The 27,542-nt window shown below is 45.5% G+C and overlaps 1 protein-coding gene across 4 annotated transcripts in view; it reads right to left on the bottom strand.

Annotated features, from left to right (window-relative positions):
• Window positions 1–307: 307 nt before the first annotated feature.
• The window catches only part of SH3RF2 (SH3 domain containing ring finger 2), a 146,759-nt gene continuing 119,524 nt past the window's right edge, over window positions 308–27,542 (bottom strand). For 2 of the 4 annotated variants that reach the window (XM_036845498.1, XM_036845499.1), the window contains 4 exons: window positions 24,896–25,146; window positions 21,252–21,610; window positions 18,741–19,037; window positions 308–4,891 (listed from right to left, as the gene is read on the bottom strand). In XM_036845498.1, the coding sequence (XP_036701393.1) occupies window positions 18,774–19,037; window positions 21,252–21,610; window positions 24,896–25,146 (874 nt within the window). In that variant the 3' untranslated portion in view covers window positions 308–4,891; window positions 18,741–18,773. Of the gene's footprint in view, window positions 4,892–18,705; window positions 19,038–21,251; window positions 21,611–24,895; window positions 25,147–27,542 lie in introns of those variants that run through there. The other 2 variants (XM_036845500.1, XM_036845501.1) reach the window with 2 other exon arrangements.

Here is a 27,542-nt window from a genome sequence, read left to right as displayed (position 1 = left end):
AAGAAGAGGAGAAGAGACACAGAGGTAGACACACAGAGGGAAGACAGCCATGAGAAGATGGAGGCAGAGGTTGGGGTGATGCTGCCACAAACCAAGGAGCGCCGGGGCTACCTGAGGCTGGAAGAGACAAGGGAAGATCCTCTCCTAGAGGTTTCGGAGGGAGCGCTACCCTGCCAGTATCTTGATTTTGGACTTCCGGCCCCCAGAACTGTGAGAGAATAAGTTTCTGTTGTTTTACGCCACCCAGTTTGTAGTACTTTGTTACCGCAGCAGCCCTAGGAAGCTAATTCACCAACCATCTACCATGGGAATAGAATACTTTTGTTCTTGTTAGCGTGGCAGCACAGAGCAATGCTGAGCAGCTTGGGGTCTGAAGCTGAACTGCCTCCTTCATTTACTAATTGTGTAACTACAGGCAAATTTGCTAATCTGTCAGGACCTCAGTTTCCTCCTCTGTAAAATGACAGTACTGTCTTCATAGGGTTGTCAGTATTTTAACAAGTCAAGACACTTAGCACAATGGCCGGGAAGGAGCAAGGACTTGGTAAATATCAGCTATTATTACTATTTACTGTTACCTTATATTTGCAGCAAATGATAATTCTCCACTTACAGTTGGGATATAAAGTTTTCTATCAAGTTTTAGGTTAAAATTGAGTTAATTAAAAGAAGAACATTAGGTAAATAATAATATAATTGGTTGGTGGATAGGGCAAACATTATGAAGGTGGTAAAACATGAATTGTATTGAGTGCTTGTATGTGCCAGGCACTGTTCAAAGCACTCTACTTGTTTTAAGACGTTTCATCCTTAACATCCCTCAGGAAGGAGCTATTACAGCTCCATTTTCCAGACAAGAACCTGAGTCACAGAGAGGTTAAGTAACTTGCCCAAGACCACACAGCTGGTAAGTGACAGGCAGTCAGACTATTGAGGCTGTGTTACTAACTCCTGCACTAAGCAAGCAGAGAAAGTTTCTGGCTAAGAGGCCTTCTTGGGCCCTCGTGTTTGCACAAACTGGAGTTTGCTCTAGGGAGGCGAACTCAGCCTGGTGAACTCAGCCTGATGAACTCAGCCTGGTGAACTCAGCGTTGAGGGGAAGTGTCACTCACCCCCGCGCTCAGCCATCCCCACTGAAACTGAGCAATTCCTGTCTGACGAAGGACTCCTCTCAGCCCTCCTTTTGGATGTCCAGGGCAGCTGCCAGGGACCAAAGCTCTTTGGGAACAATAAAATGTGCAATGTTGACATTTAATACATGATAAAGTACTCCCTGCTCCAAGCCAGCTACTGAAAACACCAGGCCTGAGGGACGGGTCTATTAAGTGAAAATAAACCTCTTTTATTGTTTCATGCAAAAACACATATTGTGCTTCACAGTCTTACAGCTGGGAACAATATGCATTTTTGGCAAAGGAGACTTGGGTGACCTCTCCACTCTCACACGATGACCCCTCACTGCGTGAAGAGTAGATGACATTTCACGCACCGGCTACTGGCCCAGTGCTTCTCTTGGCTGTGGTCAGAGGGGGTCAGAAGTGCAAGCGAACCTCTCCAGCAAGGGAGCTCCCTTTTCCCCTTTGCTTCTTCTGATCGGTCTCGGTGGTAGAGCAAACTTAACACTTCTTTAGAGCCACAAACCCAAACAAATAAAACTCCGGGCTCTGAAAGCATTGAGTCTGCCAATGAATCACGGAACATCAGAGAATTGATATGTGGATGGTTCTTTGAAAACGGATGGTGGAGAGTGGTCCTGAAGAAAGGTGGCTTAGGGCCATGACTTCTAGTTTCCCCTAGAACATGTCAAGTCCATGAAGAAAGAACTTAACAAAAATATGTACTTCCTTCCCAGCAGAAAAGTTATCCAATGCCCAGTGCTTAAGTGAGAGACGACAAATTTGATCTTAAACTTCTCATTTCCTCAGACTTACAAGAAGCTGTCAGGGGTACAAATCTGAGTTACCCAACAGCGGAGGCTTCTTCTCTGTGTTTCTCTTCTCACTGGAAAACTCCTTTTGATTTTCCAGGATGCAAAATGTGGGCTGGATCTCTGATGACTCCGTGTGGGCAAACAATACCAACACACATGCAACAGACATTTCAAAGTAATCCATTCAGATTATTATAAATTACAAAACCAGAAGAAAAACAAATGAAACCCCACCAAACCTTTTGGCTTTACAGTGCAATATACTAATGAAGAATAAGATGCCAGCCCTGGAACTCTCTATTTTTTGGAACGAAGATATGAAAAGTATCCACTGCCCTATAAAATAATTTTTATATGTTTATATATTTTACATATCTAAGGTTTATTTATACAATAGTTGATAATGACTAACATGTTATATATACCCTTTTTATAAACATTATTCACATACCTATTACATCATAAAGATTGTCTTTTGGTCTATTAAAAACATTGTACTGAAAAAAGAAGCAGAGACGAAAGAGTCTATAGATTTTCTGCTGATACTTCCATGGAGGAGTGAATTTTTCTCCTCTTCCATTTTCTCTTTCCTCCTTTTTCCCCCTAAACAACACCCTCTCCCCCTGACCCAGCATGCAGGAATAAGAAGCAACAATTCCAGAAGATGAAACTCAGACTTCTTGGTTAGCAGACTATTCTCTGGTGCATTTCTGGGCTGACCTCATTCTAATCATTCTACTTCATCCTTGGCTGCATTCCCACCACCTCCAGCACTTTTTGACCCACGACAATTTGGAATATATATGCTGGAGCTCACAGTCTGGAGATGAAAACTTTAGCAAATGGGGGAGCTTTTCGTACGCTTCTGAGTTTGGCTGGGAACAAATCATAGTCTTCATTTTGTGCTTTAGAAAAAAATATTTGGTTTATTTGGCTAAGCAGTTTCAAAGGAAAGCTAACTCTTCATGAAACCCTCCATGAAACTATAAGACATGGAAAGTTCCCAGATATGAAAAAACAGCAAGTGTAAAATTAGGAGTGGTGGTTTCTTGTTATTCTAAATGTGAGAGGGGGAAGCCAGTCTAAGGAGAAGAAAGTCTGAGCGAGAGGGCCTTGGGGACAAAGCTATAATTAGCCAATGTGGTCTAATGGTTTCTGGGCATTAAAAGCTGTGTTGTTCCCCCATCCCCACCCAGCTTATACAACTTGCTTTTGTGTGGACACCTTGCCTATACTTAACCTTTCTGTATATCACCTATAAAACTAAAATTCCTTCCAACTCTGACACTCTATGACTTTGCCCTGGCAAGTGAAGTCTTTGAAACCTATCTATAGGTGGGTTGTAAGGCCTCATGATTGTAACAAGTAGATGCCAGAATCTGAAGGCAGCATCTCTCTATTCATTGCTCCTGAGGCTAATGAGGAGCCAGCCAAACCCGAATTCATCCCAGAGGAAATGGAACCAACATTTAGTCACAGCAGTTCAGAGAAAAGGGATGACCGACAATTGGCAGTACCATCATGGACCACGTGTAAGAAGGAGGTGTTGTCACTACATTGGCCTTTCTGTGGTCTCATCATACTTCTTGCTTCTCACTCACCTCTTGGCAGATAAAGCCAATGCTGTGGGGCTTCTTGTTGCCTATTATCACCTTCCCCTGGGGTTAACCAAGAGAAGGCTATGATTAAGAAGTCCATTAAGTTAGTCATCCCATTAAGACACGGGTGCCAGTTTGAGCCCTGCAAGTGACAGCTTCACACAGAGGGAAACATTTCTGTAACCACAAAATACAGTCCTTACTCAGCTCATAGTTTGGCTTGGCTCCTTACCAGCAGGACTGGATGAAAGACTGGGGATGCTTCAGTGCAAAATTATGATACTGAACTTCAAAACCATCTATCAGTACATATCCAAATCATGCTGCATTCCTGTCATTGTCTTTGATAATCAAGGTGGCATGTGCTTTTAGAAATGAAATTCTTATTGATGTCTTAAGATGGGGGAGAAGATGAAAACACATGGCTCAAAGAGTCTGAGGGTATTTGTGCATTTCATTTATCTGTACAATCTCTCTCTCAGGTTAGCACAGATAATTTAAAATTTATATTTTAAATTATAGTTTTTTGAAAAAACAGGGGTAGAATATCTTCTTTTGACTTCTTTAAGATGACTTATTTCTGAACAAAAAAGCCTACATGGTTATAACTGATTTTTATATCTTTAGACTTGCAATAGCCTCTCAGTAAGCACTGCAGTCTGTGGCATCTCTCTTATAAGATCATGCATGTTTCTTGTCTGAGATTATTTATATACTAAGTCCTTATTTCCTTGATTGGTATATTCTAACAAGAACCCTCTGGATCAGAAAGTGTCAGGGTGGAAAGACAGAACGGAATTGGAATGGAAAAGAATGTGGATGTGGTGGAGTGATGCAGGATGCACAGTCAGGGGAGGGAGTGAAGGCTGGGGGCATTGTGAAGAAGCACTGGCCTCTCTGGCTTGAACACCTGAGAGGAGAATATTATGCCATCCCCTGTACTGCTCTAAATCTGAGCTGGAGTGATAGGCCAGACACAGTGTTGGGAGGTGTTTGATGTCCGGTCTTTTCATTTGTCAGTTAGGTGCCAAGGTGTGAGAAATTGGCAAGACAAAGTTTGGCTTTGACAGCAGAACAGAATAACAGGAGGGCCAGGAGTCTGGTGTAACCTGTAGCGGCACATGACTCACGTGCTTTTCTCCAACCTGGCCCGCCACCCATTGATACTGTGGGAAGACAGATTTGCTTTTTCTCGTATTACCCTTCTGTTTTGGAGGCCAGCCTACTGGTATTCCTGTACCATCCCTGATGTCCAAGGAGTATCACATGGTCCACAGCTCTGTACCAAGCGGTTTCCATTCAAGCAGACGATTTGCTCTCTTCAGTATCCGGTTATTGCTAGCTCCTCCTGGGAAGGCGGGGTCTGTGAAGGTGAAAAGGATTTCAGAATCTATTGTGAATGCAGCCTGGTTAGAACTATAGTTCTTTAAAATTCTTAAGTCTTTTGAGCAGGAATTTGTCTTTTCATTTCACAAAAGAGATGTCGTGTCCTCTGTTCGTCATATCGGGAGGTACACACTATCTACTTCCCCATTACTGGGGATGCTAAAACTTTGATCTTTTGGTTAAGGTGGTTGTCTACCAGCTTTCTTCACTATAAAATTGTATTTTCCCCTTTGTGATTAATAAGTATCTTTTGAGGAGATACTCTGATACACTAGTTTTAATATCCATTGATGACTTCTGCTCGAACCATTTGTTACTGCAGTGGTTGTCAAACTGGGATTTTAAAAAATTCCATCATTCCTTCTACATTTTTTAGTTGGCACTCTACTGTAAGGAAGAGCTTTTCCTTCTCCCTCATTTCTTTATATAGTAGGGACTCAGGGATTCCTATTTGATTATTTGTAAGGATTATCATCCATTACTGCCAAAAATGAATAATCTGAATCTACTGATGAAGAAATGTCAGACAAAGCCTAATTGAGAGACTTTCTGTTAAAATAAATGGCCTATATTCTTTGAAATGCCAGGATCACGGAAGACAATGAATCTTGAGGAACTGTTCCAGATTAAAAGAAACTAAAGAGATATGACAAATGCAATATGTGGTCCTAGATGGGATCCTAGACAAGACATCAAAATCTGTTTTCTCTGTAAAGGAAAAGGATAGGACAATTGGATAAGATCTGTAGAGTAGTTAATAGTGCTATATCAATGTTAATTTCCTGATTTTGGTAATCGCATTGTGATTATGTAACACCCTTGTTTTTAGGAAATACACACTGAAATGTTTAGGGGAAAATGGGCACTTGATTTTTAGCTTACTTCCAAATGGTTCAGAAAAATTATATATATAATTTATATTACATTGTAATTTAATCATTAATTAATATATACGTATATACATATATAAAAGAGAGAGGGGATCAAAACAAACATAGTAAAATGTTAATATCTAGGGAACCTAGTTCTGAAGGGTACACAGGAATTCCTTGTACTATTTTAGCAACATTTCTAAAAGTCTGAAATTATTTAAAAAATAAAGTTAAAATTCACGAGCCCCCAGAATGTCTCCAAAGCCTCAAATATTTTATTTTTGATTTCCAAGCCCAACCTGCATTCCTGTCATCCCCACACATGCAGCCAGTGTCCTCCCCTTCCTGCCCAGCCCCTGGTGCCTTTTCTCTTCCCGAGGCTGAGGATGCCCAGAAGGAAGTGCAGCCAGCACTTGCAGCTGCCCCTTGTCCAGGTGAGGGCAGGCGGTTTAGATGGGCATCACAGGAGCTGGCTGCTCTCTGTGACTTTGCTGCCACTGCTTGGCTCTTGGCCCTTCTGAGTGCAAATGAAGTCCCGACTGACCATGCTGAAGGGGGACAGGAGAGAGCTAAAAGGATGATGGGAAATTGGTCCAATAACATTTAAAAAGATTTGCTTTCTAAAAGACTCAGGCTCGGAGTTTGTCCACGAGTGAATTCCCATGAAAACCCAGTAAAACGGGAAATAAGTAGGAGAGGGAGTTTTCCATCTCCTGCCCAATGTCTTTCATTTTGGAGCCTGATTCCTTTCCTATCCAACGACTCCTGCTGATTTAACAGGCCAGTTTTGTCTTTGGGGAAATTTTAATGATGATCACAGACAGGTTCATTCTTTGCGGGGTGGCACAGGACAGCTGGATCTTGCAAGCAAAGTTTATGGGAAATAGCGGTTTTGGGGAGTCTGACCAAAACCCCCCCTCTCCAAAGGCAGAAGCATGAATCGTGGCTACAGAGACTAAGTATACTGAAGGAGCCTGAGCTTTCAAGCAGGCAACCACATCTGGGCTAACAGCTGAGCTTCTCTGTGCTCTCAGGGCCTGCCGATGCAAGACAGGACTTACTCCTTTGCGGGCGTGCTCCACTCAGAATAACAGCAAGTAAGAGCCATGGGAGGCTCCAGGTGGCTGCTTCCTATTCCACGGGAGAAGCAGGAATGAATACAAAGCCTGTGATAACGAGGACGCATTCTGCGTCCCATCATGACAGTAAGTTACACAGGATTTGGAGTTATGCTGTCTCCATCGTACACCCCCAAACACGGGCAGGAGTTTCAGCCTGCTATTCACAACTTTTAGCCCTAAGAAGGGAAGACACCTGTGTTAGACATAGTCTGCTTCTCCTCCTGTGCCTAAGTGGGTACCGGCACTGATGCTGGGCACCTGCCTTTGGAGATGGGTCAACCCGTTGCTATCACAGGGGGCCTGGAAATGGCTGCTTTGATCTGCACATCAGGCCTGGCATCAGCAGCTGGGGGCATATCCCTCCGAGACTGGAGGCAAGGTGATTTGAGACAACTGCTTCTGGATCTCAAGGGAGTAGTGGTGGTTTGTTAGCTCTTTAACTACCTTTATTGTGATGTAGCATTTCTGAGGGTGAGCGCAGGGACAGGGAAGTAATAAGGAAGTAACTGCCACGGGAAGGCCAGCTGCCACATGAATCTGATCTTCCAGCTTGTGCTAAATGATGTGGAAAGAACTTCAACTCTAAGATCCACTGACATTTTAATGGACACTCAAAAATCCCATCAGTGGCAGGAGGTGTGAATTTACCTATGGCTGGCAGTTGTACAGTACTGGGTAGCAGCTCTTATCAGTCCTGTGTCTACAGGCCAGGGGTTTTAGGATTAGGCAGGTAGTAACGCTTTGTTTATTGAGCGCTCAAGGGGAGAGGTCTGCTTGAAGTAGAAAACCCTGATGTCTGCAGGAAAGCTTTTGTGTCTCATCTTAAATGAGGTGGCAAGCAGCTAGCAGCAGCCACTGGAGTCCGATTGGCTGGGTTTATTCCCAAGCTCCACCAAGTCCCAGCTGTATGACCCCATGGAAACTATTTACTCTCTCTAGGTCTTAGTTTCTTTACCTGTAAAATGGGCATAGTAATAGTATTTACTTTGTATGGTTGTAGTGAGATTTTAAAATCAGTCAATATAAGTAAAGCACATAAAAGTGTCTGGCACAAGGCAGGGGGTCTGTCTATCATCGCTGGCTCAAAAGTATTACTATAAATTAAGAGACCTCTTCAAGGCTATTTATTATGTTCCTGGTTCTTGATTATCTCAAAGAATGGAAAACCCTACAGGTGGATACAGATCATTAAACTGGCTCACGGTCACGCTCATTACTGGAGTTTCTTTTGCCTTAAAAACCTGAATAGAGTTCTTAAAATTTTACATCCTAATCCACAAATTGAGGACAACAATAGCTCAGTATTTACTTTATATGATTGTCATGAGAGGGCCTCTATTATTCTTCCTATTATATAGATGAGAAAATTGAGACTCAGAGAGGTGAAGTGACTCGCCCAAAGTCACACAGTGAGTCACACTTGAGGTACAATGGGTGTTCTGATTCTATAGCCTGGGCTCTCCACTGCTAGGCCAGAGAAAGGTGAGCGGAAGAGAATGAAGGAGGTGGGGGGGTGGGGAGGAGGAGGGAGGGAGGGAAGGGGAGAGGGAGACTCGCAACTAATAATAATATTCTTGGAATGAGTAAGTGGGCGTGGGAATTCAATACATATATCCTAATGATAACAAAGCAGATGACGTTTTATGCCTTGTCTACATAATTCGAAACAACCATTTTGACTGCTTAGAAAAATGAGATTGCTTTTTGCTTGCTGCAGAGTCATGGCTTTAAAGAGCTGTGAGGGCCAGTCCCTTTGGAAGGTGAGTACTTAAGATCCTGCAGTCCTGGAATGCTAGTGCCTACGCCAAGCCCCTTGTTTGAGAGGTGAAACGGGGCTGGAGAAAATGGAAGTAACTTGCCTCTAAGCTTGTGGCATCGCCCATAAGTTCATCTTTCCTGTGAAGGTCCTTCGTGGCAGGAAAAAGAGGATTCATTTATTCTCCAATTTTTCATTCAACACATATTGAATGTATGATCAAAAATGTTTGATAAATGAATGAATTTCCTTGACACTTTGAACTTGTTCCTCTTCATCTCACTATGCTGCATGTCCGATTCCTTCTCAGTCTTTAAATCTCAGTTGAAATCTCACCTCCTTGGAGAATCCTTTCCCGGCCACCCTACCCAATATAGTGCATACCCCCCAGCCATTCTCCATCCCACCTTTGTTTCCTTCATAACATCTGTCATATAGAAACAACCCTGTGTGTTTAATGGTTTACCATTTACTCCCGTTCATGAAGGCAGGAACATTACTTGCTTTGTTCACTGCTGTATCCCAACTGTATGGAACAAAACCTCACACACAGTAGATGCTCAATCAATATTTGTTGAATGAAAATGAATGAATAAATGAATGAGGTGACACTGATTTCTACCCAGGAAGAAAACATTCTGTGACTTTAAATGGAGATGGAGCGAGAGCTAGGACTTTGGCCTGGAGCCCCTTGGTCATAATGGCGTGTCCAGCAGGGGGTTAACTAATCAGCACATGCATTTTCTGAATTACAAAGTGTGCCAGGGACATTTAATTTCTGTCAATTAGCACCGAGGAGGAGGGGTTTTTATCGAAATCACCAGCCAGCTGGAAGCATGTCCATGTCAGACCTATTTGCAAATCAGAATGGACATTTCATAAACCTTGTCAACCTTGTGAAGCTGCAAATAAGTCCCCAGAGGGGCAGCACCAAGGTGCTCACTGGCTGCATTCAGGGTCACAGACGACCTTAAACCTCAAACCTTCAACAGATGAGGAGGTGAGGTGATGGGGACAAGCAGAAGACAAAAGACTGATGAGGGTTATGGCATGAGATACATTTAAAAATAACTGTCATATTTCCTCAACCCTGGTGCCACTGACCAGCTGATCTGAAAAGTGAAGAGAACAAAAAAGCTGAGATTTCTAGTCTTACAGAGCCAGCCCCACTGCTTCCTTTCTGTGACCTTAGACAAGTGATTTATCCTTAGAGCCTCAGATCCGTTTGATCTATAAATAGGGGACAATAACACCCAACTCATGGGATTGTTGTGAATGTTACATGGGAAAAGGCATGTAAACAGTCATGATAGCTAATGTCACAGAGCATTTTCTATAAGCTGGGCACTGTGCTAATGACCTCATGCCCATTATCTCTTTTAATCCCCACCAAACCACTCAAGGAAAGCACAGTTAGAACCTGCATTTTGCAAGCAAGGGGACTAAAGTTTGGGAAGATTAAATGACTTCCCCGTGATCACACAGGGAGGAAACGCAGAGCCTGGATTTGAATCCCGGTCACCTTGACTCACTGTGCTTTTAACCACCCTGTAAATGACCCTCTAAGGGGTTAGCTCAGTCCCTGGCATTTAGTAGCCGTGTAATGAATGGTAGTTAGAAGATTCTGTTCTTATTTTAGCATTTCTCCTGATCACCTGCCTTTGTCATGACTGCAAAATTCACTGCTAGGGTCCCTTCTGCACGCCAGCATCTGGCCTGTCTGTCTCACTTAATCTTCCCAATGACTCTGTGAAGTGTTGATTATTGTTTTCACTCTTCAGATGAGTAAAGAAAGTCTCAGAGAGGTTAGTTAACTTGGTCCAAGGTCAGACAGCCGAGAAGTGGTGGGGCCAGGATTTGAGCCCAGGGACATGTGATTCCAGAGCCCAGGTGGTTTCCTCTTCATTTCTCCATGCTGCCGTCTTTCAGAATCGGTTTCGCCTCAGCGGAGCTCTCCTGACAGCTGAAACGCTCCTTCATTACTCCCCGCTCTTGCTTCTGAGCCTAGCTCTTTCTTGTACTCTGTTTTTGAATTGTGCCTCCATTCCCACTTATGGGTAATAGCTACCATTTACTGAACACTTTGATGTACCCCGTATCACCATCAGAGCAGTACATGCATGATCTCGTTTAATCCTGCTGAGAACCCTATGAGGTGGAGGTTCTGATTCCCATTTTACAGATGAGAAAGCAGGTTTAGGGAGGTGGTGTAACTTTCTCAAGTTGCTTCAGTCATTTGCCAAAGGAAACCTAACGAGTAAGTGACAAGCTGGGACCAAACCCCAGATGATTGGGTTCCAAAACCCATCACCCTAGCTATTATATTATATTGTTTCTCCATATCTTGTAAAGTTCTAGTGGATTGGGAATACAGCTAGAATAGCTACCCCCAAATCCTTGTTGATTGATGTTTTAAAATTTAGTCCTTTACTGGAGGTCTCCATGAAGAAGGTCCAAGCTATCAAATTTGCCAAATCTAAAAAGAATGTAAGCTTAAAAAAGAATTCAATTTATAAATAGAATGTGCAGGATGGAATATTTGGAAATGTGGTTCTGATATCTAAAATTCAGCCTTCCGTTCCAAACAGTATGGCACCTTCCAGCTGTCTGACTGCTCTGTCCTTTGTCATGGAAGCTGGTGCCATCTCTCTCGAGCTGTGACTGACATGTTCTCCTCAGGCAGTGCGGTCCTCCAGCTCTCTCCTAGACAGAGATGGAAAACATCTCCCAAGGAACTGGGTGGGGAAGGGGTAGGGATCCAGGTACAACCCTTTGAAGGTGATATTTATTTGAATTCCTCTTTGGTCCTCCAGGCGTTTTTGCTGTCTCCTTATGTTTTGATTCACGCTTGCTTTTGCTTATTTGTGAGAGTCTCCTGACTGAAAATAGTTCTCACAATCCTCTCAGATGGTCCAGGGAGTTCTTTTCATGGGAAGGACATTAGGATGGCTCTGGCCTCCAGGACACGTGCGACTGACAGCAGTCAAACTCTGACATTGCGAGTGGCTTTCATCAAGTCGGTCGGTCACCCTAGCACTGATTCTAACAGCATTAACCAAGGATACACAATATGGCCTTTGCGAATGCATTTTGTCTTTCTCCCTGGGTCTTGGCTGGCATCCTTTTAGTCCTTACCAGGCTGCAGCTCTTGTCCATCCAGCAGTGACCCTATCTGCATAATTAGCTTGCATCTGTGGGTGTGTATTTACCCCACCCCCACCCCCAAAAGCAATTGCCTTTGAACTTCGGAAAAATACCAGCATGGAACACTGGAAGGTGTCAGCTCTCTGAGTCCTCTTGTTCCCACAGAGAAGATGAAAGTGGGGGTCATTTTGGACATCATATTCCCCTTCGTCTGGACTCTGTATCCTTTAGAGGAAGTAAACTCAAGAAGAGGGAGAGATCTAGGGAATGCAAAATAATCATTGTGTTTTGATATCAGTGATCCAGAACCACATTGCAAGCTTTGGTTCTTTTTCAAGTCGCTGGGCTGCGTCTGGCCGCCCTTGCAGCAGGCGTAGATTTGCTTTTTGGATTTCTCTATACAGAACACTCTCAGTCACCTTCTTTCCCACCCCTACTTCTTGGATGATAAGACCCTTGTATGGGTTGGCTAAAGAGTCCTTTTGGGTTTTTCTGTAAGATGTTATGGAAGAACCTGAACAAAGTTTTTGGTCAACCCAATACTTATTCTCTGGGAGGGCTTGACCCCCTGAGTTAAACCATTCTCCCACCCCCATCTCCATCCTCATCCCTGTGGTCTCAGCAGCACACACACATTTGTGCAACCTCTCCAACCTCAACCATGTTATGTGTTTACAGTTGCTATTGAAGAAGAGGGACGTGGTGATTTAAGATTAAGGTTTGGACTTAGAGTCCTGGGTTCTAGTTCTTGTTGCCTTGGACAGGTCACTTGACCTCTGAGTCATAATTCTAATCCCTAAAATGGAATAACAGCAGTGCCTGCCCTCATAGGGTTGGGTAGGGTTGGATGGCATAATGCATGTGCAGTGCTTGGTACACAGCAGGTGCTCAGTAATTGGTGACAATTATTGCTGGATGAAGAATCAGTAGTCTCCCTTCCATCTCAAACTAATTATGTGACCTTAATCAAGGCATTGAAACATCCTGAGTCTCAGCTTTTTGATCTGTAGTCTGGGGACAAAAGTAAGTTTTCTCTGCACTCTTCACGGGGTTCTTATAAGAATTTGGTGGCAGCAGCAGCAAGATCTGTTTTAATTTCAGAAGTTGAGGACCTACTCTGGTGTTTGCAGTTGGCTACCCAGAGGCTCCAGGCAAGGCCCAGAGGAGAGCTAGCTAGAAAACCCTGTACTCAAACAATGCAGGCATAGCCACAACCCATATTTTCTCTCTTCAGGAGCAACAAGGTCTCCTAAAACAGCTGTACTTGGAAGAATTCTTGTAAAAACCCCTTTAAACTCAAACTTCTCAAAACCAGACATGCTGGTGCATCAAAATCTCAATTCCCAGCAATGAATCAAAGCTTTAGAGTCCCAGTGACAGAAGCCAGATGGGAGTTCAAATATTCAGGCAGGGTATCTATGGCCCCAGGTTGCAATATTTGCTTTGACTAGTGCTTACTGAGTACCTCTATGAGCTGCACTCAGAGTTCCATATGGTACATGAGTGGGAAATTTACAAGGGAGTGATAAGCATGGAATTCAGGATAGTGGTTGTGAAGGAAGTGGGGAGGTGGGAAAGGAAGGAATGGGACTGGGAGAAGCACACAGCAGGTTTCAATTATTTTTTTAAAAGCTAGGTGGTAGGTATATGGTTATTGGTTTTATGATCCTATATATTTCTATAGAACATTTAATTATAAAAGGGGAGAAAAGCAGAAAGGAGCCCTAAATCCAGAAAAAAGTAATAAGAAACAACATTCTGTGAAGGCCATATGTATTTTTACCTATCCTGGTAACTACTGTACTCCTGTTGCTTCTCATAGAGCCTGGTCCAGAGTACGTGATGAATTAACTGTTGTTGAATGAATGGATGGATGGATGGATGGTTGGATGGGTGAATCTAATGCTCCTCCATCCCATCATCTTTGATCCCACCTCTGCTGCATTCCATTTGTCAAAGTACAGGTCAATAGGCAGAAGGGCCTCCTGGGAACATTTTGTTTCTGCTCTGGTCTAGGACACAATACTATGGCCTGGCCAACAGCAGGTGGCTTTGATCATCATTTAACATTGCTCTATTTCAAGCAAAACGTCCTTGTGAGATTTATCCTCAGGGACACCAACCTGCTGCAGGGGTCTCTGGAGTTAACTCCTCTGGCTTAGTCTTGCCTGCCAAACACATTCCCCTAGGTGACTGCCTTTCAGGCTCACCTAAGAGGTTTCTGTAAGTGCTAACACTCCTTTCAATCAGCCCAAGGGGGAACTGGAGTCTTTACTCTCAAGACTAAGCAAGAGAAGCATCAGTGGCAGCAGCTGCTGCCCCAGGAGAGCCCAGCTTGTTAAGCACTTGCTCCCAGCTGGAGAGGCTTGAGAGGCCCTCGTTATTCTACCTGCTTCAGCTTCTCACTTCCTAGGAAGGGAGTCAGAGGCTGTGGGGCTGCCTGTGTGAATAGGGGCTGGGGAGAGGATCAAGATGGAGGCCTGCTCATCTTACTGAAGCAAATTATGTGCTTCCATACCTGCCAACATGATGCCAGAGGAGCTGGGAAGCTGAAGTGCATTACTTATGCCTATGAAACTCTTAGCCGAAAAAGGTAGGTGAATAGGCATGGAAATGCTCATCCTCCAAGTCAGCTGATTTCCTAAGCTAGGGGCCTGATGAAGGTGCTTGTCGGGGGATGAACGGTGGCCAGGATGGGGGTTGGGAAGAGTGTCAGGTTTGACAGCAGTGCTCTCAACCTCTGGGCCTTATTCTGTATAATAGGGTAACAGTCAAGATATTTAATAATCAGTATGGCATAGCACTAGCCAATCAGCATGAAGAAAGGCTTTATTGCTGGAGGTCTCAGCTGCAGCTGGCCTTAGCTTTTTAGCTGTTGGATGGGAGAGCGATGGGGAGGACGACATGGAGAAAGGGCCAGGGTGTGGGAGGGGGGAGAGGTCTTGGGGAGCTCAGAGCATCTGCTATTCACCGATCAGTACAGGACGATTTCAATATATTAACAACCAGCGAGGCCCTACTCCTGCTGAATGTCAGATCCAAATGTCAGCTCTGCTGTACCACATGAGAAAGGTGAATTTGATTCTCATACTTTATGTGCCTCAGGATCACTTGGGGAGCTTGTTGAAAGCGCAGATGCCTAGTCCCCACCTCAAAACTACTGAGCGACACCCTGTTGGGCCCTGGCTCGGCCCGCTATGCTCCTGAGACCTGTGTGCCTGGATCGGTGGATGTCTAAGAATCCAGCTCTAACTTTCAAGGGGTTTATGAGGCCTCTGGGAGATGAAGTCAAGCACACGGTCTCTAGGGGGACACGCCCACTTCAGGTGCAGGTCGTGTGAGCGAGTGAAGCAGGCTACTGGGGCTGTGGGGCAAATTGAAGAGCGCATGTCCATTTCACGGCAGTTGCAGCCCCACCAGAGATGGCTGCCAGTCGGGAGCGCGGGCCTGGTGTGGACGGACCTTCCGAATTGTCAAGGGAAGCTGGAAGTCAGTGACTCAGCTCTGCACCTCACCAAGTCACAGGTAGGGCGTTGCTTTAAACTCTTCCTGCTCCAAAAGCTCTGTCTGTGGGAGGGGGAAGGGTGGAGGAGGTGTAGCTGGTCCCACGCGAGAAGGGAAGGAGATAAGTTTTAAGTGAGGACCTTGATGCTGCTCAAGTCAAGTGCGACTCCACCACTTCCTTAGGTGTGGCCCTCAGAGTCTGTCCTCAGCTGGTTGCACCCCTCCTTCACCTCTCAGATGTCCCCCCTGCTCTCTGCCCCCGCCCCCGGGAAGAGCCTGCCCTCCGCAGCTTTCCTAGCACTGAGGTGTCAGGTCTGATCACGGGGTGAAGGGGCACCTCTTCTAGGGACTCTTGAGTCTTAGCTGAGGGGATGGAGCTCTCACAGGATGGAATATCTGGCTTCAGACGTGAGGTGCTGGGGATCCAACTGGGATCCCGGGAATGTTCCACAAAGAAGTAGATTCCTCTGTACTTAGGTACAAGAGAACTTGGCTTGATTGCTACATTTAAACCCATTGCCAAATGCTTCCTTCCCTGCTTGGGCACCCTTTCTCGCACCCCTTTGTCTGCCTGACTCTTTCTTGTCCTTCAGGACTCAGACTGTGTCGTGACCTCCATGAGTAGGCTACTTGGTCTCCTTTTAGCACCACAGCCCTGGTCAGGCCCTTGTTTTAGACTTTCTCACCTGGAATTTCGATGGCCTGCTTCCTTAAGAACATTCAAGGCTAACATTTATCAGGTGTTCACTATGTGCCAGCACGGTTCCAGGCACTTTATTACCTCAGTTAACCCTTACAGTAGCCCAGTGAGGTTGGCTCTATTATCGTTCCTATTTAAGAAGACAAGGCTCAGACAGGGTAAGTAACTTGCCCAGCATCACATAGCTAGCACGTGGTAAATGAAGATTTGGACCCCGTCTTTGTGCAGCAGAGCCTGCAACTGTAACCACTGCATTATGCCACCTCCTTGCAGTTTGAAGTCAGTGGCCTGACATCAAGGATGGTCTCTTGGTTCATGTAGCATAGTCCCAAGTTAGGCTCTGAAGTTAGATAGCCTGAACTCAGGGTGAGGGCAGCTATCAAACTCGCTCTGTCATCGTCTGTGGTTACCCTTCAAGCCTCAGTTTCCTTGGCTCTATAATGGGGACAATTGTACTTGCCTTATAAGGTTATGGTGGACGTTATAGGAGGGGATGTATCTCTTGTTCTCATTGCAGTACCCAGCTCATAGAAATATCTGAAACATGGTGGTGGAATAAATGATGGGCAGTGCCCAGTGAATTCAACTTGTACTGCCCCTTTCAAATCCTCATATGTCTCTGCAGAGATGGGATTTGGTTTGGGAGGGAGTGAGTCTGATGCTGGGCATGGGGGAAGAAGGCTGGATGGAATGGGGATGGCCAGCCTCTGGTGGTGTTTACATTTCTCAGAGAGGTTACTCTATAGAGATCGTGGACAATGGGAAGAATATTCTGTTTCATTTGGAGGGTATGGATTGTATCTTCATTACGTCCAAACAACCTGCTTTTCAGCCACAACAGTTAAAAATTAACTGGCTCCATTGCTACTGAGGCACAGACTAAATGTTTGGTTGGCTGGGCATGCCATGTATCTGCCACTCTGGGTGTAGATTGCTAAACTCATTAACTCACCGAGAGTGCTTTTTGGGGTAAATACGAGGTGTAAGTACTCATATTTTGACAAATCATACAACGCCTCCCTGTCTTTATGACTTTTCCCCATTTCTCCATCTGGATTACTATATTCAGCTCATTGAGTCATGCAGTTGGGCCTGACGATTTTGTGGAATAGACATGGGTCACTGTCACACAGAAACACCAGGGCATGTGACCACATTGGCTCTACCAACCCCAAAGGTCTGACACAGGTGCAGTATTCCTTGGCAGGATTATGGTTTTGTTTTTGTTTTTTTAAGGTCTGGAAAAGTCTTGACAATTCAATTTGCCAAGTGTGTGGTTGCTACGTAAAATATGGATGTTTTTAATCCCAGGATCTTCAAGAACTGTCCAGGGAGAAGGTCTAATTAGACCTGCCTTTTTTTTTTTTTTAATGACATCCAGGCTTAGTAGCAAATGACATTTATGCACTAAAGTGCCCACATTGATGGGCATGCAATAAATGTTAAATTACAACAATTAAGTTAAATGAGAATTAATGATTTGTCTTACAGCATTGCCTCCACTCCCTGGGATGCTCTTTTACCCCTGTTTACAAGGCTTTGCCTGGCTGGTCCCGCTCACTTCAGCCCCATCTTAGTGGGGTCACCTACTTTTGCAGATTCCATCCTTCTTTCCCCACCTGTCAAGAATGTCAAGGCTGCTCTCCTACTCTTTTATCTTCTTCCTGGACACTTCCCCTAATCCTCTTTCTTTCTCACTCTCATCACCTCCCCTCTCTCTCCTCCATATTTTCTTCACTCTCCCTCTTTCTCCTTCTTACCCACTTTTCCTCTCCAACCTTATTTGTCCAGTCCCTTTTTTATAGAAACTTTCCTCTAGAAGGCACCCTCACCCCAGCCATGGATTGGCATCTTCTCAATGACACTGTTGCCTTATTCTGCAACCTGGTGAAACAGCTAGTCTGCCCCAAATAGAAGAAATCAGTGAAAGTAAATACTGTTGCAATGCAAACAGAATGTATATCTAAACTCAGACCCCTTACTAAGTTGTTTCTAAGCATGCTGTGTTTTCTTGGGGAAGTCAGACTAGAGCCAGGATGAATGAATTGTCCGTAACACCATACAAGACCCTCTCCACAAGTAGGTGATTCCTGCTTATCTATCGTGTAGGATTATATGTGGGCAAACAGATAGAGAAGCTTAAAGTATGATAATAGTCAGCTTTCTCTCTGACCTTGTTTGGAGCAAAGCCAGGAAGCTGACTCTCTTTGGTTTAGAGGGTTCTTGGAATGTTCAAAGTATCCGTCTCACACCCTTCCCAGAAATTCTCCCTTGGCAGCCAGGATTATGACTTGATGGAGGGACAAAGATATGGGGGCTACTAGTGGCTGGTGTCTAGGTCCCAGAAGATGGCAGAAGCTGTTCTAAGATGTTGAGGCCAAAGAAGTAACGCCAGCCTTCCACCATTGTGACCCACCTGGCTGAAGCCCCTTTTATAACATCATAGAAATTCTACACAGAACCCAGAGGATGAGAGGCTGCACACTCCACGCTGGGGAATAGAGTGGGCAGGATGAGCTCCCATTCCTTGGTCTGGGTAGTGGCCTTGCTACATTGAATCATTACGTTTGGAAGGTCACCTAGTCTATCTTCCCAGCCAGGGCAGGAATCCCCACTCCCACCTGTCCTTTCCTGGAGGTAAAGTGGGCAGAACAAGGACCCATGCTCGAGTCCCCAAAGAATGGCAGGACGCCCTCAGTGGAGGCATACTGTATTTAAATGCAATTCACCTCTTTGGGGTCTAGGAAAAGCCACCTGTAGATTCATTTGCTGGGAAACACGGTCTGCGTGGCCGAGGCAGTGGGCGCTGGGGTCATGGTTTTGCTAAAAGTTGACTTCCTCCGGAGGTCTGTCTGCTGTCCAGAATGGCAGCCGCTTCGGTGGGCGAATAGGACGGTCATCTCTGGGCCCAAGGGGGCTGCTTCAGGCTGGGACCCCTTCGGGGTGGCTGCTTGTTCAGGCTTCCCAGAGGTGTGATGTTTGGCGGGAGGAGGGCTGTAATTCTGAAATCTCACGGTTTTGACTTGCTGTAAGACAGAGGAGAGCAAAGGGACATAGGTGAGTGGGAGACCTGTGCTATTTCCCCCTGGGACTTGGTTCATGCTGTTTCTCTACACTCGTCCCTTCCTGGAATGCCTCATTCACGTGTTCATCCAGCAAATACTTGTGTCTGTCATGAGTGTCGACCACGCCTCACCACTCTATCAGGTGCTGTGAAGCCAAGAGTGAACAAAACCGCCCTGACAAATGACAGTGATAGCCAGTGCCACCACGGGGGAAGCAGAAGATGCTGAGGAATGCGGAGGAGTATCCAACTGAAGCTGGAACGGGGCTTGTCGGAGAAGGTCTCTTAGAGGCAGAGTTATTTCAGTCGAGAACTGAAGAACGACTGGGAATTAGCCACTAGAAATAGGGGTGACAACCACCTACCTGAGAATAGGGTCCTTCCCCTCCCCTCTCTCCTTTCCACCTGCCAGTAAGGCCTCCCTGCTTACTCCATCCAGACAGTTCCTTCATAAATCCTCAGAGCAGAGGTAGTATAGTAGAATATAGTCTGCACAAAGTCTGGGAGTTTGATTTAGTGGCTAACACATAAAAATTGGGAGATGCATATAAAAATCAGCATTTTATATGTCCCTTAAGATAAAGTGCAGGCACACTGGGGCCTGTGCCGCATTCTGGCAGCAATTGGCTGGAGCTGATTAGCAGGCCCCGCTTTATGTGGGAGTCAATGATCTGATGTTTGCATAAGCCCTTCCCCTCTCCCTTCTTTCCTAGCCTGTTATAGATCTTGTATATTAGGTTTTACTTTGGCCATTCCCTGTCTTAGAGGTTAATAAAGTGTTCTGTGCTACTGCTCAGAAATCTTTTTTTTTTTTTTCTATGAAATTCAATCCCAGTGTCTTGGGATTGAAAGGTGAGTGGGAGACCAAATGTCTTCCAAATGAAGACATCCAAATGTCTTCATACTTTTGACCCTTACCATGTCCAGCAGAGGTCTGGGCGCTTACTAAACACAGTTTGAGGGCTGCATCTAATGGCTTGGGGGTAATTGACAAGTGGGGTCTGGAAAACTTTGAATTATTTGAATACCGTAATTCAGAAGAAGAACTCTCAACATTTATATCAGTTAACACTAGCTTTTTCCAAATGCCTTTCCCTGCAAGCTTATAGCTTAACATTAAGAACATGAGTTTTTGTGTCAGATCTCGATTCTACTCCAGACACTCATGTGTGTCAGCTGTGTGCTTCTGGGTCATGTACTTTAACTCCGTAAGCCTTCATGTCCTCATTTTTAAATGAGGATGATAATAATAATTATAGCGACATCAGAAGGTTGTTGTCAGAATTAAATGAGATAGGACATGTGAAGTACTCAGCACAGTGCCTGCTAGGTCGTTAGCATTCAGTAAATGCTTAACAAAGAGGAGGAAACCACACCATCTTTCCATTTGGAGGGAAATGGGTGATGGTAGTGATGGTGGTGATGGTGGTGATGGTGGTGGTGATAGTGATAGTAATGGTGGTGGTGTGATGTTCAATACACTAAAAGATAACAGTCACCTAATTTTCTTCACGTCACCTCCTCCGTCCCTGCCTCAAGCATATTGTTGAGAACATAACACTTTTGCAAAAACTCTTATGACTTCTAGTGGGAAAAGCCCTAGAACCGATAACTGATAACCGCAAAGGTCCCGATAACAGTTGTTGGAGTAGTTATAACTCAGTGTGACCTTACTAAGTCACTTACCTTCTCCTGTGCCTCAGTTGCCTCTTCTATACTGTGAACGAGTACGTATCAAGCCCTACGTAAGTACTTTACTCATTTAACTCCTCTCCAATCCTATGAGGCTATTACTCTTCTTACCACCATTTTACAGATTAGGCAAAAGAGTCTCAGAAAGGTGAAGTGTTTTAACCAGAGTCACCAGCTAGCAAGCAGCACAGCTGGAATTCAAATCAAGATTGTGTCTGATGCCAAAGCCGTGTTTTTTCCAAGTTGCCTCTGGGCCTCGAAAGAAGGATGTATAAAATCCTCTGGAAGCCTAAAGGAGATTCAGTAACATGTCTGGGGAGGGTGCGGGTGATGTGAGGATATGGAAGGGGCGTTGTGTGCGAGGATTCTTTGGAGGCTGCAATTTTGATTCCTCGTCCATTTACGGTGAAATCTCAGGAGCTGGGACACTGTGCAAAGTTAGGGGTCTAAAGAATCAGGCCCCCCTAATGTCACCTACTCCTACCTTTTCGCTGCCATTTCTTGAGTTCTCTGGTTTCACCAGGATGGATGGCGGGGGAGATGCAGGCAGTTTTGGTAGAGGCTCACTCCTGGCGAGGATTTCTTTGCCTTCCATGATGAGGGAACTGGCTGCTGAGTGGATCCTGGTGTCGCTGCCCCTGCTGACGCACGTGAGGGCAGGCTCCCCAGTGGCAGTGGGCTTGGGTCCCATCTCCGCCACCACCGCCGAGGCTGAGGAGGGGGCCCCCTGTGGCTGGTAGAATTGGAACTGCTGAGGCTGGACGACCATGGTGGGGTTGCGTCTGAGGGAGCCCACCACGAGGGTGGGGACCCCTGACTGGACGGGTCTCTGCAGGGATCCATCTGGGGAATTGTATGACAGAGATATCAGCAATGGGGCGGCTGACAGCAGCTTGGGTGGGAGCTGGGTAAGCAGTGTGTCCTGATAGCCCAGAATAGTTAAGTGCTTTCCCAATTTGACTGTGCTCACATTCTCCCAGGGTCTTTCAAAGGTGACCTTATTCTTTTTTTAGTGCTGTTTGCTGATGCTGGCAGCAAATGACTGGCTAGGCGAATACTGGGGGTGGGGTGGCGTCAGAAGGTATATCACCTCTATTTGTCCTCTCCCTCTCTCTCTCTGTCTCTCTCTGTCACACACATATACACACACACTCCTACTTTCTCCCTCCAGGCCTTTAAGATGGAAAGTGAAGAAGACAGTCCTAAAGAGAGAGCTTCACCGTGAGAAATAAACATAAAGGCATGCAGACCAAAGAGGAAACAAAAGCAGAGACAAAGAAAGAGACAGCAGAAATTGAGACACACAAGAGAGAGTCAATGGAGAGGCATGAGTGGGAGGGAGAGAGGGCAGGAGAGAGGGGAGAGGACTCCAACCCGCTACTTAAAGAAAATTCTGATGGAAGCTGTAGGCCTGTGGTGGTGGGACCTCTGCTTTTCATCGGGTCTGCAGGGAGGAAGGGTGAGCGGGATTTAGGGACTGTGTGCACCACGCAAATGTGACAGCAGCCGGAAGCAGATTTGGAAAGGTTATTCCCAAGATAGGGATGTGAGCGGATGAGCTTCGTGAAGTCCCATGACACAGGCTCTGGAATCAGATCTCCTCCCAGGGAGCCAGGGGCACATCAGTCACATCATCCCCCTGGTCCTCGGTCCCCTGGTTGTAAACTGGAGCTAACAACAGCACCTCATGGCCTGGGGTGAGGATTACATTTTATGATGTGTGCAAAATGTTAGGATAGTGCCTGGAACATAATAAATGCCCCATGTTTTAAAACTTTTTTTTTTGTTTTTTTAGGTAAGGAGAAGCAAACTCTAAAAATGCACAGTCCAGGAGTTTGGTTTTGCCCCTTCCGTTTCCCTGAGCTCTTTTTTTTTTTTTTTAAACTGAGATAGTCCTCCCTCAGTAAAAGGAAGCTATTCCTTCCCCTCAAATTCTCTGGAAGACAGGAGATCCCCATCCTTTGAGCATATGCCCTGTGGGTGACCTGGAGAATAATCGAGAGTTCATTGTGCTCTGTGGGGGGCAGTGGGGGAAACACCCTGAGAAGCATTGTGGGCTATTTCTTCATAAGGGTCTCCCAGAATTTAGAGCTATAGGTGACATCCAGCAGAGATGTTAGTTTTTTGTGACACTCTATGGACACGTGTGTGAATCACAGCCATCTGTGTCCAGCACAGAAGGCCTGAGCCAAGGCCATGTTCTGTGTCATGACTCTTTATCAAGCCGGGTGTGAACATGAAGAGCAGACGCTCACTGTAACACCGCTGGCGTTCTCAGCTGCCACCGGCAACCCCACCACCACTTACACAAGTCTGACCTTTCAATGTCAATGTCTATTTTTCCACTGACAGCCCTGTGAGATGCATACAGTCAATTCTCTGTCATTTCTCTTTGCTTTGGGAAGATTGATAGCTTGACCATCCTCACCTTGGGAAAAGGGAGAGAGAGAAAGCCTCTGGGACCTAGGAAGGTCAAAGCCACACTAGGCAGACCTGTCCTCAGGCTCTCGGAAATGGGTGAAAAATCAGTTTACTGCCTTATCTACTTATCTTGTCGGGTTCCTAATTTCCAACAGATTTAATGCTTTCTTATCACATGTGCATATAATGCAAGCAGTCAAAACTCCAAGCCAATCAAGATCTACACAAAGATAGAGAGGGAGTGTTCGAAAGGAAGTGTGAACAATTGCCAAGGGGCTGTTCTCCTCGGTATTCAAAAGTGGTCTAGACTATGTGAACATTTCAACGCAAGTGAAGTGAATTACATTCACATTCTGGAGGGACCCAACATGATCTGCTTAGCTGCAGTAACAGTATTGATACTGATAAAATGCTATACTATAAAAATAGCTAACATTTCTCGAGAGCTTATTATGTGCCAGGCACTGTGCCATTAGTCTTAAATGAATTATTTAATGCCCTGATGAGGTAGGTACTATCTTTATTTTCATTTTGCAAATGAGAAAACTGAAGGCCGAAGAGGTCAGTAACTTGCCCGAGGCTGTTGTGGTGGGATAACTTATTGCACGTGTGTTTTGTGGGGAGAAGGTGGAGGAGAGGGTGAGGAGGAAGGCACCGTTGGCTAGAATTAAGAGGCAACAGTGGTGGGATTGGTGGTCAAGCAGATGATCAGAAAGCACTGAGAAAGGGTAGAACTAAGATAATTGCATTAATTGTCTTGGGGCACTAATTGCTTTAATGTCTGTGTGGCATATTGTCCCACATGTGAATCTTTTGCTCTGACTAGTACTACATTTTCATCTTTAATCTTTTTTTAAGATAGCAGGAGGGATGGCAGAGCCCAGTTTAAGTCAGGGGATGTAGAACAAATCAAGTTGACTTTGCTTGGCTCGTTGTCTTCTTCTAGAGAGGTGTACGAATATAGAGGCTTGATGTTTTATAGAACAATGGGTTTCAACCACTTTTTTAGAACCCCTGAAAATGAAGCCTTATACAGAAATTCAATATATTAGGAGATAAAAACATGGCTTTGAAGATGAAGGAGCTATGTAATTGCCATGTGTGCAATGTGGATGTTACATAAAAATAAAACCAAGGTGCACAACAGTGTACTAAGATTACAAGGTATGTATGTACATGGACGAGAACTTGAGACTTGGGGGGAAGGATATGAGGGAGACATTTGTACAGTATAATGTACTTTTGTACAATATAATTTTTTTTACCTTGTGCATATATTAGTTAAACAAAGTGGGATTCAGGGGCTCTTAGCAATGACTCCTCTTTTCCTCCTCCCCTGCATCCTTCCCTTGTTTCCCTTTTGGCACCTCCTGAGGGGTTCCGTGGAGCACAGTTTAAGAAGCATTGATCCAGCAAGTGCTTTAGTTGTTCTGTCTTAATAAGAACCAGCATCCACCTTGGCCATGCTCTGATTACATGTTGGCACACAGGGCTGGTATCATCCCAATCAGTCAGCGTGCGTGTATGAAGTGACTGAGGGCGGGGACCTTGAGTCCCTGTGGCTTCATGTGATAAAACAACGCAGTATTTGGGAAGTGTAAAGCAACCTTCACAGAGGCTTATTGTAAAGCCAAGATCTTTGTTTTTGCAAAAAGCACTCTGTTTGCCAGTGTGAGATCCCCCCATCCCCTAGCTCTAGGCACGTACCTCTCTGCCACCACTTACTCTTTCTCATGCTGCTCCGTGATTTGCGGAGGGAGCCCTGCCCCAGGGTCCCCAGACCGGCCAGGTTCCGCACGGGGTTGACTATGGCCGTGGGCACGAAGACGGACTTGAAGGGCTGGCTCTGCCGGGGATCACCTTCTGAAATGCTGCCTTGGGAGGACACAGAGGAGGTGGATAACGACCATGTGGTGTAGAGAGCAGAGCTCCGGGAGTCTGGAACACTAGATGTCTTTCTGGTTGTGCAAATTTTTTTTTTTTTTTTTTTTGTGAAAGAGAAATAGAGAAACAACAGGTTCAGTCAAGAGTCCTGTTTTAAAAAAACCATCAGCTCCCAACTGTATAGCACATGTGGTCCCCCCTCATCCTATTCCGACCCATACATACATAGATACATATATATATGTTTACACTTGTCTTCATCACAGGCTTAACTATGGAGGCCTCAGCTTCCACACCTGGATAACTGTGTGGCATGCTGAGGGCGGGGAGAGGGTCTCATACTGAGGCCAGGTGGAACTAGAAGACTTGAATATCATCATCTTTCACTCCAGCTCTGCTCACTCTTCACCCCGTGTCCCTTCAGCCCTCAGTTCAGAGCACAAGATCTTGTATGTGTTCATTTTGCTTCGCAGGGGCGATTTCTTGTTCTTTCAGTGACTTTCCCACTAGATCCTAAACTCTTATGAAGGCAGAGATTTTATATGACTTGTTTTATAGCCTCTGTGTTCTGCACATATTGTTTATTAATAAATGTTTGTTGAATGGCTGCCATGATGCTTTTAGCACTGAAGCCAGTCATTCTGTCTCACACATAGTAAGCACTTACTGTATACCCACTGTAACACCCAGCATTGGCCAAGCACTTTGCCCACATCATCTCACAGGTTCTTCTCAACAGCCTTCTGAGGTAGGTACTATTAGTGCTACTGTTTTGTAGGTTAAAAAATAGAGATTTACCGTTACTTGTCCAAGCAATGAATAGATCTGAGATTTGAACCCAGGTCCAGGCTGGCCCCTCGCTCTACCACTAAGCTACCCTACCTTCTGGCTAGTTAGAGCATTCATCATTTGGAAAACCCTGCGTCCCACTTGAAAATTAACACACTAAAGGAGCTGGTAGGCCCTACACATGCCTCCATAAGACCTAATTCTTCAGCCTTAGGCTCTGATTTTTTTTTTTTTTATTTTTTATAAAGCTGCTTTTAAAGTTTGGATTCCCCCCCCCACCCCCCGCCGCCCCCCACCCCGAGTTTGAAGCCATTAGGCTGTTGTTTTTATTTATTTATTTATTTATTTATTTATTTATTTATTTATTTTTATTTTTGTCTGTGTTGGGTCTTCATTTTCTCTGCGAGGGCTTTCTCCAGTTGCGGCAAGCGGGGGCCACTCTTCATCGCAGTGCGCGGGCCTCTCACCATCGCGGCCTCTCTTGTTGCGGAGCACAGGCTCCAGACGCGCAGGCTCAGTAGTTGTGGCTCACGGGCCTAGTTGCTCCGCGGCATGTGGGATCTTCCCAGACCAGGGCTCGAACCCCTGTCCCCTGCATTAGCAGGCAGATTCTCAACCACTGCGCCACCAGGGAAGCCCTTTAGGCTCTGATTTTTAAGAACAGTGTTAATATTTTGTAAAACAGCAGTCTCCTGTCCATGTTTCCAGCCTGCAGCTCCCTGAACCCCATGGGGAATGGTGTCATTTTACATACCCTTCTTGCCCTTTTACCATCCTGCCCCAACATCACAGCCCCTACCGAGTAGTCCGTGAATCCCCTCGTCACTCTGTTGATTAAATAACCCCTGCTAATTCCCTGGAGATAACCAGTTCAACCAAGGCCCCGGCACAGGGATGCCCTCCACGTATTTTCCTTCCTGTCAGTGCCTCCAGGTTTCTCTTTAGGTAATTTCCCCTTATTTCTCCTTTTCTCTCCTTGTTTTGCTTTAAAAAAGTATATGTAGTTTAACATTGAGCCACCAGTGTTGTACAAGATGGGAAAGGCATCGTGTAATGCAGCCAACTCTGCCCAGGAAGCATATGCAGCCCAATGCACTGGGAACTGCTGCTTGCGGAGAGGGACTTCTGTGCACAGCCTTCAGCCTGCTTCTGGCCCCTGGGGATGCAGTCAGTGAGGTGGAGTGGGCTGTACACCAGGAAGAGCTCAGACTACATTCTGGAGATGAGGGCTGGGCTGGAGAGAACTCCCCAGCACTGGCTTGCCTGGCAGAGTCTGCCTCTACCTGTGTTGTTTTTTTATTTTTATAAATTTATTTATTTATTTATTTATGTCCGCGTTGGGTCTTCGTTGCTCTGCGTGGCTTTCTCTGGTTGCAGCGAGCGGGGGCTACTCTTCGTTGCACTGCGTGGGCTTCTCATTGCGGTGGCTTCCCTTGTTGCAGAGCACGGGCTCTAGGAGTGTGGGCTTCAGTAGTTGTGGCTCGCAGGCTCTAGAGCGCAGGCTCAGTAGTTGTGGCATGCGGGCTCGGTAGTTGTGGCTCACGGGCTCCAGAGCGCAGGTTTCAGTAGTTGTGGCACATGGGCTCAGTAGTTGTGGCTCGCGGGCTCTAGAGCGCAGGCTCAGTAGTTGTGGCGCACGGGCTTCGTTGCTCCGCGGCATGTGGAATCTTCCCGGACCAGG

The sequence above is a fragment of the Balaenoptera musculus genome, chromosome 3 (assembly GCF_009873245.2).
Source record: "Balaenoptera musculus isolate JJ_BM4_2016_0621 chromosome 3, mBalMus1.pri.v3, whole genome shotgun sequence".
NCBI classification, from domain to species: Eukaryota; Metazoa; Chordata; class Mammalia; order Artiodactyla; family Balaenopteridae; genus Balaenoptera; species Balaenoptera musculus.
The sequence above is the reverse complement of the archived record's forward strand: the minus strand, read 5'-3'. Positions and strand labels throughout refer to the sequence as shown.